Raw genomic sequence first — 12220 nt, 5'->3', positions numbered from 1 at the left:
TCAGTCAGGGCTACAGTATGGTTCTCTGTCCAACATGGGAACCATTAACAGCACTTAGGACTACATTTACTGTTATCGGGCGCACACACACAGACTGTTATCAGTCCTACCACCAGGCCAGACATGCAGCCTGGTACACATCTGATCCAACATGCAGTAACACCAGATAACAAGGACTCCACCATTGATCAAGTCGAGGGCACTAAGCACACATGAGATATAGGATCTAGGAAGTAGTTTTTTTTGTGTTGAGAAGCATTGTCATTTTGTGTGATCTGCTTCTCTCTGTTGGGGCCTGCTTGAGCTGAGAGAGCTGCATTAGGCAGATGAAAGTGTCTGGAGGAGATAACATCAGGTGTGTGTGAGAGAGAGAGAGATGTTTACTGTTAAAAAACAAAATGTATTTCACTTTTGTTTATTATCTATTTCACTTGCTTTGGCAATGTAAACATTTGTTTCCCATGCTCTTTGAATTGAATTGAGATAGTGAGAGAGAGAGGCCAGATGCTCAGTGAGAGGTCTGCATCTCACCTTTCTGATAAGGCTGCCTGCCTTGCTGCTGACGCTCAATCGGCCCCTTTGTAGAAAAAGATTGCGTCCCAAATGGCACCCTATTCTATTTACAGTGTACTACTTCTGACCAAGGCCTATAGGGCTCTGTTAAAAAATAGTGCACTTTATAGGGAATATGGTGCCATTTGGGAAGCAACCAAACTCATTTTCTGACTCCAGTGTTGAGGAGAAAAGGCCCTCTTTTTGAACCAGGTTTAGACATCACCAATCATCTGTCAGCGGGTGAAAAGAAACTCCCTCAATAGGCTGACTTCACTGGGCTTCAATGGGATAATGTTAACAGCATGCTTTCATATCTTAGCATGAAGTCATATTTTATGAGATTTTGGAGTTTAGGCTGCATTTGGGACCTTGTCATCACAACACTTGTCACTGGTGTTGTTGGAAGTAGACCAAGGTGCAGCGTGGTGAGCGTACATTTTCCTTTTTATTTAAAATGTCGCCAACAAAACAAACAACCGTGAAGTTAACAGGGCTAAGTGCCACAAATAAAGTTAACTACCCACACTGAATGGAGGGAAAAAGGGATACCTAAGAATGATTCTCAATCAGAGACAATGGTAGACAGCTGTCCCTGATTGAGAACCATACCCGGACAAAACATAGAAATAAAGAAACCTAGAAAACAAAAAATAGAATGCCCACCCCACATCACACCCTGACCTAACCAAATAGAGAAATAAAATGTCTCTCTAAGGTCAGGGCGTGACAACACTGACCTAAAACGCCTCAGTTTACGATGATTGATGAGATTTCAGACATACAGATTTTCTGCTGCTTCTTAACCGATATGGACAAATTTCCACTTTACTAAAATCTCCTTTCTTTCAAGTCAGAAAGCATACCATGTTTGAGCTTTAACCACTTTTTCCACAAACCTCCCACCTTTAAAGTCAGAATGCGTATAGAGGATATATATTGGTGACCTAACCAATTGTGTATTTTTTTTAAAATTATTATTATTTTTTTTCACCTTTATTTAACCAGGTAGGCAAGTCGAGAACAAGTTCTCATTTACAATTGCGACCTGGCCAAGATAAAGCAAAGCAGTTCGACACATACAACGACACAGAGTTACACATGGAGTAAAACAAACATACAGTCAATAGTACAGTATAAACAAGTCTATATACGATGTGAGCAAATGAGGTGAGATAAGGGAGGTAAAGGCAAAAAAAGGCCATGGTGGCAAAGTAAATACAATATAGCAAGTAAAACACTGGAATGGTAGATTTGCAATGGAAGAATGTGCAAAGTAGAAATAAAAATAATGGGGAGCTAAATAAATAAATTAATTAAATACAGTAGGGGAAGAGGTAGTTGTTTGGGCTAAATTATAGGTGGGCTATGTACAGGTGCAGTAATCTGTGAGCTGCTCTGACAGTTGGTGCTTAAAGCTAGTGAGGGAGATAAGTGTTTCCAGTTTCAGAGATTTTTGTAGTTCGTTCCAGTCATTGGCAGCAGAGAACTGGAAGGAGAGGCGGCCAAAGAAAGAATTGGTTTTGGGGGTGACTAGAGAGATATACCTGCTGGAGCGTGTGCTACAGGTGGGAGATGCTATGGTGACCAGCGAGCTGAGATAAGGGGGGACTTTACCTAGCAGGGTCTTGTAGATGACATGGAGCCAGTGGGTTTGGCGACGAGTATGAAGCGAGGGCCAGCCGACGAGAGCGTACAGGTCGCAATGGTGGGTAGTGTATGGGGCTTTGGTGACAAAACGGATTGCACTGTGATAGACTGCATCCAATTTGTTGAGTAGGGTATTGGAGGCTATTTGGTAAATGACATCGCCAAAGTCGAGGATTGGTAGGATGGTCAGTTTTACAAGGGTATGTTTGGCAGCATGAGTGAAGGATGCTTTGTTGCGAAATATGAAGCCAATTCTAGATTTAACTTTGGATTGGAGATGTTTGATATGGGTCTGGATGGGTGGGTTAGTGGGTGATTTCCCATTTAGTTATATAATGACCACTTCTGTCTAACCTTTATGTGATTTATCTGTCCACAGGTAGCTCTGGTCTTTCCCAACAACGACCCGGCTGCCTTCATGGTTGCCTTTTACGGATGCCTACTGGCCGAACTTGTCCCTGTGCCAATTGAAGTGCCACTTACGAGAAAGGTAAGGCCGCTCACACGTACACGCAAACGTGCACACGCCACACACACACAATTGTGTACGTGTGTCTTCCTCGGTCATCAAGGCCAGCCGCATAAAGTTTGTCCCAAATGGTACCGTATCCCCTATGTAGTGCACTACTTTTGACCAGAGCCCAGGTCGGCGGTGATAGGATTCTCTTCATATCAGTGTTCAGAATTACAGTAGGCTGTCCAACAGTCATGTTGTCACACAGAGAAAGAGCAGAGATACTGTAGCCATGTAAATCTAGGCCCTTTGCAGTCAGGAGATCAGTCTGGTCCCTTCTCTAGTGAAGTTGGTGAAGTTGGAGGTCAGAGTGGAGAATACCTGTTGACCACGCAGTGTGTAGAACCAGAAGACTAGGGGGAGTTTTTCACTAGTGAACTGGTCTGTCTTGTAAAAGTGATTTGATCTCAATGAGAATAAACCAATGTAAATAAAGGTTAAATAAAAATAGAAAAAATTGTAAAGAATGGAGGCTCCAGGAAGTTGGTGGTGTGTTCTTCTGTTATGATGCAGCTCACGTCCTGATGTGACTCAGTCTGCCTGCCTGCCCTGACCAGTTCTATCTCTGTGGTTCAGTCAGAGGATCAACACATGTAATCCTGGCCATAGGGAGGAGGTCTGAGGGAGGTGGAGGACATCCAGAGAGATAGCAGTCAGTAGCGCATTGATGTGTCATATGCTACAGAGGCAAACAGAGCACAGGTTCTGTCCTATATAGGGAATAGGGTGCCATTTGGGATGTTTACCACTCTCTCCAACAGGGCCAGTCAGACAGAGGCAGACTCAGGCAGTGAGGCTGGAGCTGAAGTCATCCTGGTAACTGGAGGGTGATCAACAGGTAGAAGGGATTTGGGAGCATTTGGTTCTCTCTGGACGAGGCTGTTTTCCAAATAGTCACCCTATTCCCTATGTAGTGCACTACTTTTGACCTATTTTTGACCTTTGTGCTATTTGGGACACATACAGATTTATTCATAGAGGAGGACTAAAGATATGTCACCGCTCTGTGCTGAGGGGGAGTAACTTGGCTTATTAACACAGTTGTGGGCAAGTGTCCTCTTCCAGGGGTGTACTTTTACATCAAAGCTTCCTCAAGCTACAGAAACAGGAGAGAGGCTCCTGCCCTATGGGCTGTTCTGGCTTGGACAAGGCTTACCTTACCTGCAGTTATCATAGTGTAATATTTCTGGAAGGGGCCATAGAGAAACCAGACGCCCATGATGTCTCCACAGCATCTGGATCCAATAGGGATTATTAAACAAGACTTTGTGGTTCCACTCTCTGTGGGAGAACATCACTGGTATCATGCTCAGATACGGTTATTAGTGTTACGGGCGGCAGGTATCCTATTGGTTAAGAGCGCTGGGTCAGTAACTGAAAGGTCGCTGGTTCAAATTTCTGAGCCAACTAGGTAAGAAATCTGTCGACGTGCCCTTTAGCAAGGCACTTTACCCTAATTGCTCCTGTAAATTGCTCTGGATAAGAGTGTCTGCTATATGACAAAATGTAAATGTAAAATGTCCTCATAACATTGTATTATGTTATGCTGCATTAATAATGGGAAAATATAGCAAGCAATGCATTTCAGCAATTTACAGGCACTGTATACACTGTGTACAAAACATTAAGAACACCTGCTTTTTCCATAGACTGACCAGGTGAATGCTATGATCCCTTATTGATGTCAGTTGTGTTAAATCCACTTCAATCATTGTAGCTGAAGGGGAGGAGACAGGTTAAAGAAGGATTTTTAAGCCTTGAGACAATTGAGACATGGATTGTGTATGTGTGCCAGTCAGAGGGTGAATGGGCAAGACAAAAGATTGAAGTGCCTTTCAACAGAGTATGGTAGTAGGTGCCAGGTACACCGGTTGGTGTCAAGAAATGCAAGGCTGCTGGGTTGTTCATGCTCAACAGTTTCCCGTGTGTATTAAGAATGGCCCAATCAGCCAAAGGACATCCAGCCAACTTGACACAATTGTATTGCTTTTACAGTATGTGGAGGTATCAGATATCTATACAGAGATAGGAGCCATACAGGCTCTGAATTGTACAAATCAGACGGATATCAGCCCCTTTGTGGGATCAAATGTTCTGAAATAAGCTGCATTACAAAAAGGAAACAACCTTTAATCTAACTGCACTGTCCAATTTACAGTAGCTATTACAGTGAAAGAATACCACGCTATTGTTTGAGGAGAATGCACAATTTTGAACTTGAAAAGTTATTAATAAAATAATTAGGCACATTTGAGCAGTCTTGATACAAAAATTGTAACATAAATACAATGCTCGTTGGATCAGTCTAAAACTTACACTGCACATACACCGCTGCCATCTAGTTTTGGAATAATATTGCCAAAATCTAAATTGCACCTGGGCTGGAATAATACATTATGGCCTTTCTCTTGCATTTTAAAGATGTTACAAAAAATACAAAATAACGTTTTTTTTTTTTCTTTGTATTATCTTTTCCAGATCTATTGTGTTATATTCTCCTACATTCCTTTCACATTTCCACAAAAAATGTATTTCCTTTCAAATGGTACCAAGAATATGCATATTCTTGCTTCAGGGCCTGAGCTACAAGCAGTTAGATTTGGGTATGTCATTTTAGGCAAAAATTGAAAAAAGTGGCAGATTCTTAAGTTAATGCAGCTAAACTCAACTGGCGGTCCGCGTCCGGACCATCTTACCCAATCACATTAATCCAAATATCCTCAGCGGAACCTTGGGACAAGCAGACAGAAAGAATCAGAAAAATTTGACCGCAGTTTACTGTACATGTCACAGATAGGAGCTTAGTTACCAGCATCTTTGTTAATATGGCTTGTTAAAAAATGTTTAAAAAATACTCTGAAAATCGAATATTTAAAGACGAGTGGACGGAACAGTATTTATTCATTCTCCCTGCAACTCTAGCACAAAACCAATGTGCACTGAGTCCGTAGCTCTTGTGAAAAGTGCCAATGTTAACCACCATTATAACACCAGGCATGGTACATTTGATCAGATGTATCCCTTGAACACGGAGGTGAGAACAAACAAGATTCACCAACTCAAATCCCAATATGAGAGGTCCACTAAAGTCCTTGTCAATTCCCTGATAGGCCAACAACATGCAATGGAGTGTTCACTGAGGATACATGTTCAGACGATGAGTTGGTAAAATAATGCATATGAGAAGTGGCTGACACCTCGCTTGAAGTTAAACAAAAAGATGAGCTCAGGGAAAAAACAGATCCCACTGTCACATTCCACAGCAATGAGGAGAACTGAAATATTAGCTGAAGATTTCACTTCACAACTTGATGTGGCCATTCAGAATGCACCATGCATTTCATTAGCTGTGGATGAATCAACCGATAACACTGATGCCCAGCTTCTGGTGTTTGTCAGATTTTATAACAAAACGATTAAGACATTTTGTGAGGAGCTGTTGGGCTTAACAAATCGAGAAGCCCATATGCAGGGTGAGGATATCCGTGACGTCATCAAAGGGATGCTGACAAAAAGGGGGAGAGATCTGAAGTCCGTGGTCTCCATCACCACAGATGGCACTCCAGCCATGATGGAAAGAGGGAGGGGACTGGTTGCACGTTTGAAAGAGGACCACCCTGACCTGACATCATATCACTGCATCATCCATCAATCTGTCCTGTGTGCCTGAGAAAATAGTATTCTGAGGTCATGACAACGATTCTGAAACGGATCAACATTTGAGCGCAGCATCATCCCTACAACACCGCCTGCTACGAGGCAGAGATGTTCCCAACCATGTTGATTTCATCCCATGTCATTCTCTCAACCAGCTTCACCTGGAATGCATTTAAATTAACAGGTGTGCTTTTAAAAGTTAATTTGTTGAATTTATTTCCTTCTTTATTGTGTTTGAGCCAATCAATTGTGTTGTGACAAGGTAGGGGTGGTATACAGAAGATAGCCCTATTTGATTAAAGACCAAGTCCATATTATGGCATAATTAAGCAAAGATAAATGGCAGTTCATCATTACTTTAAGACAGGAATGTCTGCCAATACTAAACATTTGCAGTCGTAAAAACCATCAAGCACTATGATGAAACTGGCTCTCATGAGGACCGTAACAGGAAAGAAAGACCCATTGTTACCTCTGCTGCAGAGGACAAGTTCATTAGATTTACCAGCCTCAGAAATTGCAGCCCAAATAAATGCTTCACAGAGTTCAAGTAACAGACACATCTCAACATCAATTGTTCATGATTGAATTGTTGCAAAGAAACCACTGCTAAAGGACACCAATAAGAAGACTTGCTTGGGCCAAGGAACACGAGCAATGGACATTATACCGGTGGATTTCTGTCCTTTGGGATTCCTTTGGGAAATGTGATATTCTTGGTTCCAACCGGCATGTCTTTGTGAGACTCAGAGTAGGTGAACAGATGATCTCCGTATGTGTAGTTCCCACCGTAAAGCATGTAGGACATGGTTTAATGGTGTGGGGGTGCTTTGCTGGTGACAGTCTGTGATTTATTTAGAATTCAAGGCACACTTAACCAACATAGTTACCACAGAGATTTGCCATCTCATCTGGTGTGCGCTTAGTGGGACTATCATTTGGACAGTCCCACTCAGGACAGGATAATGACCCAGACCAAGAAGGAGAGTGATGGAGTGCTGCATCAGATGACCTGGCCTCCACAATCACCCGACCTCAACCCAATTGAGATGGTTTTGGATGAGTTGGCCCGCAGAGTGAAGTCAAAGCAGCCAGCAAGTGCTCAGCAAATGTGGGAACTCCTTCCAAACTGTTGGAAAAGCATTCCAGGTGAAGCTGGTTGAGAGAATGCCAAGAGGGTGGCTACTTTAAAGATTCTCAAATATAAAATATATTTTGATTTGATTAACACTTTTTTGTTACTACATGATTTTCTATGTGTTATTTCATAGTTTTGATATAGCTGTGTCCAAACCTTTGACGGGTACTGTACATCCGGACCATATTTGACTCCACATACAGCTGTGAATCAGCCTTCTCCACAAGTAACTTTTATTAAAATCAAATACCGCACCAGGCAATGAACACCTGCACCAGTGTCTGAATTGCTCTCACACCACCAAGTTCAAGCATTGGCAGGAGACAAAGGGTAATTCCTCTCATTAATGCAGGGCAAGACTTCTACATTAATATTACATGGCCCACAGTGACGTTCTGTGCATTCAGATTATTATTTTTGCTCAACTCTCCTTTGTTCTCCAGAAAACATGCACTTTATTTTTTAATTTTTTTTTATTATTATTATTTTTTTGAATTTTTACCCCTTTTTTCTCCCCAATTTCGTGGTATCCAATTGTTGTAGTAGCAACTATCTTGTCTCATTGCTACAACTCCCGTACGGGCTCGGGAGAGACGAAGGCTGAATGTCATGCGTCCTCCGATACACAACCCAACCACCCGTACTGCTTCTTAACACATCGCGCATCCAACCCGGAAGCCAGCCGCACCAATGTGTCGGAGGCTACACCGTGCACCTGGCAACCTTGGCTAGCGCGCACTGCGCCCGGCCCGCCACAGGAGTCGCTGGTGCACGATGAGACAAGGAGATCCCTACCGACCAATCCCTCCCTAACCCGGACGACGCAAGGCCAATTGTGCGTCGACCCAATTGTGCGTTTGCCGCCTTGGAAATTTGTGTCACTGGACCTTCTCAAATAGTAGTACCCCTGCTTTAAAGCATTCACTTTAACAGGGTGTATTAACATTTGTCTCTATAAAACAGTTTGAATAATTCTAGATATTGAAGTAACAGTAGAATAGAAAGATGGATCATAGGGTCTGCTAAATAGTATATATTTAATATTATGCCTATAAGACTCTCAAGTCTGCATGCAGCCAGTAGCTCACACATAGTCATCCCACACACACACTCGACTGTGATGGAACTCAAGAGAAGGAAAATCACCAGTTGAGTAACTAGCCTCCCCCTTCACCCTTCCCTCCCCTTTACCCTTCACCCTACCCTCCCACCTTTACCCTTCACCCTACCCTCCCCCCTTTACCCTTCACCCTACCCTCCCCTTTACCCTTCACCCTTCTTTACCCTTCACCCTTCCCTCCCTCCTTTACCCTTCACACTTCCCTCCCCTTTTTACCCTTCACCCTTCTCTCCCCTTTTACCCTTCACCCTTCTCTCCCCTTTTACCCTTCACCCTCCCCTCCCCCTTTACCCTTCACCCTACCCTCCCCCTTTACCCTTCACCCTACCCTCCCCCCTTTACCCTTCACCCTACCCTCCCCTTTACCCTTCACCCTTCTTTACCCTTCACCCTTCCCTCCCTCCTTTACCCTTCACACTTCCCTCCCCTTTTACCCTTCACCCTTCTCTCCCCTTCTACCCTTCACCCTTCTCTCCCCTTCTACCCTTCACCCTTCTCTCCCCTTTTACCCTTCACCCTCCCCTCCCCCTTTACCCTTCACCCTCCCCTCCCCCTTTACCCTTCACCCTCCCCTCCCCCTTTACCCTTCACCCTCCCCTCCCCCTTTACCCTTCACCCTCCCCTCCCCCTTTACCCTTCACCCTCCCCTCCCCCTTTACCCTTCACCCTACTCTCCCCCTTTACCCTTCACCCTACCCTCCCCCTTTACCCTTCACCCTACCCTCCCCCTTTACCCTTCACCCTACCCTCCCCCTTTACCATTCACCCTACCCTCCCCCTTTACCCTTCACCCTTCCCTCCCCCCTTTACCCTTCACCCTACCCTCCCCCTTTACCCTTCACCCTACCCTCCCCCTTTACCATTCACCCTACCCTCCCCCTTTACCATTCACCCTACCCTCCCCCTTTACCCTTCACCCTTCCCTCCCCCCTTTACCCTTCACCCTACCCTCCCCCTTTTACCCTTCACCCTACCCTCCCCCCTTTACCCTTCACCCTACCCTCCCCCTTTACCCTTCACCCTACCCTCCCCCTTTACTCTTCACCCTACCCTCTCCCTTTACCCTTCACCCTACCCTCCCCTTTTACCTTTCACCCTTTTCTCCCCCCTTTACCCTTCACCCTTCCCTCCCCCCTTTACCCTTCACCCTTCACCCTTCCCTTCCCTCCCCCTTTACCCTTCACCCTTCCCTCCCCCTTTACCCTTCACCCTACCCTCCCCCCTTACCCTTCACCCTTCACCCTTCCCTCCCCCTTTACCCTTCAGACTTTCCCCCCCTTTAACCTTCACCCTTCCCTCCCCCTTTACCCTTCAGACTTTCCCCCCCTTTAACCTTCACCCTTCCCTCCCTTCTTTAACTTTCACCCCCCCATGCTCTCTCTTGTTTTACACCTACCACCTCACCTCTCTGCCTTTTCCCCATCTTGCTTACTCACACACATTCACACATCCCTCTCTGCTTTCTCTCTGCTGTCTCTTCCCATCTCCGTCTATTTCCCTTCATCCCGGCTCAATTAGACATTTTGCTGACTCAGGTTTAGCTGATGCAGGCAGGCAGGAAGACCGGCAGGCAGGAAGACCGGCAGGCAGGAAGACCGGCAGGCAGGAAGACCGGCAGGCAGGAAGACCGGCAGGCAGGAAGACCGGCAGGGCTATGGGCCCAGTTTAAGCAGAGAGATGGGGTCTGAGACAGAAAGGCTGCATACTGTAGTGTAGAATAGGAAACCCCCTAGCTCAGGTTTGCAGGGCTGTCTCCTCCATATGAGCTGGTGTGGGCTCACTCCTCCACCCACACACACTGTCAGAGAGGGGGGGGACCGCACAATGTGTGTGAACGGTAGGATGATATCACTGTTTTTCTAAAGTAATATACCCTCTTAAAAGTCGTAAAACACCAGATAAAAAGACTGAATGCGTGTACAGAGAATATAAAATATGCCTAATTGATGTGCAATATGAAAACAAAAGCAATGTTGACTGAGACTTTTCTCCTTTGACCATCTTCTCTCTCTCTCCCCCACTCTCCCTCTACAGGATGCAGGGAGCCAGCAGATAGGCTTTTTGCTGGGGAGCTGTGGGGTGACGGTTGCCTTGACGAGTGACGCCTGCCATAAAGGCCTTCCCAAGAGCACCACAGGGGAGATCCCACAGTTCAAAGGTCAGCAACTGTGTCAAAGCATGTGACGCACCACTGCATGATGTGGTCCTGTCATATGCTGTCGTATGTGATGCTGTGTCAGATGGTTTTCATAAGATACTACATCCACAAAACCAGAATTCCAATATTGCTGTCTGGTCACCCATCACAGACTCATTGACTTGAATAAGGATAACCATTCTAGGAATGATATTTTAGTGTGTCTAAAGCAGCACAGGGTTCTGTACTACCAGGGTGTATTGAAATGAAACACTGATATCAAACAGGTTTTTAGTTTGGGGATTTTATTGCTCCTCTCCAAAACCTCTCCGTGCTTCTACACCTGCATTGCTTGCTGTTTGGGGTTTTAGGCTGGGTTTCTGTACAGCACTTTGAGATATCAGCTGATGTACGAAGGGCTATATAAATAAATTTGATTTGATTTGAAAACAAATGGAGAGACTTGGAATGGAAGGATAAGCAGGCAGAAGAGACGTGATTAAATAGGAGGGCAGGTTTGTTTTAGTAAACAGACTGCATATAGAATGGCTTAGTACACAGACTGCATATAGAATGGTTTAGTACACAGAATGCATATAGAATGGTTTAGTACACAGTAGCTGCATGTAGAAGGGTTTAGTACACAGGAGCTGCATATAGAATCGTTAAGTACACAGATTGCATATAGAATAGTTTAGTACACAGTAGCTGCATGTAGAATGGTTTAGTACACAGTAGCTGCATGTAGAATGGTTTAGTACACAGTAGCTGCTTGTAGAATGGTTTAGTACACAGGAGCTGCATGTAGAATCGTTAAGTACACAGACTGCATATAGAATGGTTTAGTACACAGTAGCTGCATGTAATGTAGAATGGTTTAGTACACAGTGGCTGCATGTAATGTAGAATGGTTTAGTACACAGGAGCTGCATATAGAATGGTTTAGTACACAGCCTGCATATAGAATGGTTTAGTACACAGACTGCATATAGAATGATTTAGTACACAGTAGCTGCATGTAATGCAGAATAGTTTAGTACACAGTAGCTGCATGTAATGCAGAATAGTTTAGTACACAGTAGCTGCATATAGAATGGCCCACTGTGTGAAGAACAGAGCAGTCAGGGAGAGAGAGCTCAGTGTAATTCATTTTTTTCCCTTCATTTTAGGCAGGTCAGTTAGAACAAATTCTTATTTACAATGATGGCCTACCCCAGCCAAACCCTAACCCGGACGAGGTTGGGCTAATTTTGCGCTGCCCTATGGGACTCCCAATCACGGCCGGTTGTGATACAGCCTGGAATCAAACCAGGGTCTGTAGTGACGCCTCTAGCACTGAGATGCGGTGCCCTAGACCGTTGCACCACTCGGCAGCCCCATTGTGCATGCTCCTCAGTATTGATGCCAACCAGTGGATTTAAAGCTATCATTTTAGCATTGATGACATAAGTC

At 44.6% G+C, this 12220-nt stretch overlaps 1 protein-coding gene across 8 annotated transcripts in view; it reads left to right on the top strand.

Annotated features, from left to right (window-relative positions):
* Nucleotides 1–12220, top strand: part of LOC110508187 (disco-interacting protein 2 homolog C) — a 257629-nt gene that overhangs the window by 189625 nt on the left and 55784 nt on the right. For all 8 annotated transcript variants that reach the window (XM_036967148.1, XM_036967141.1, XM_036967142.1 and 5 more), the window contains 2 exons: nt 2582–2692; nt 10666–10789. In XM_036967148.1, coding sequence (XP_036823043.1) covers nt 2582–2692; nt 10666–10789 — 235 coding nt within the window. The remainder of the gene's footprint in view (nt 1–2581; nt 2693–10665; nt 10790–12220) is intronic.

This window comes from Oncorhynchus mykiss, chromosome 28 (genome assembly GCF_013265735.2).
Source record: "Oncorhynchus mykiss isolate Arlee chromosome 28, USDA_OmykA_1.1, whole genome shotgun sequence".
Taxonomy (NCBI): Eukaryota; Metazoa; Chordata; class Actinopteri; order Salmoniformes; family Salmonidae; genus Oncorhynchus; species Oncorhynchus mykiss.
The sequence above is the reverse complement of the archived record's forward strand: the minus strand, read 5'-3'. Positions and strand labels throughout refer to the sequence as shown.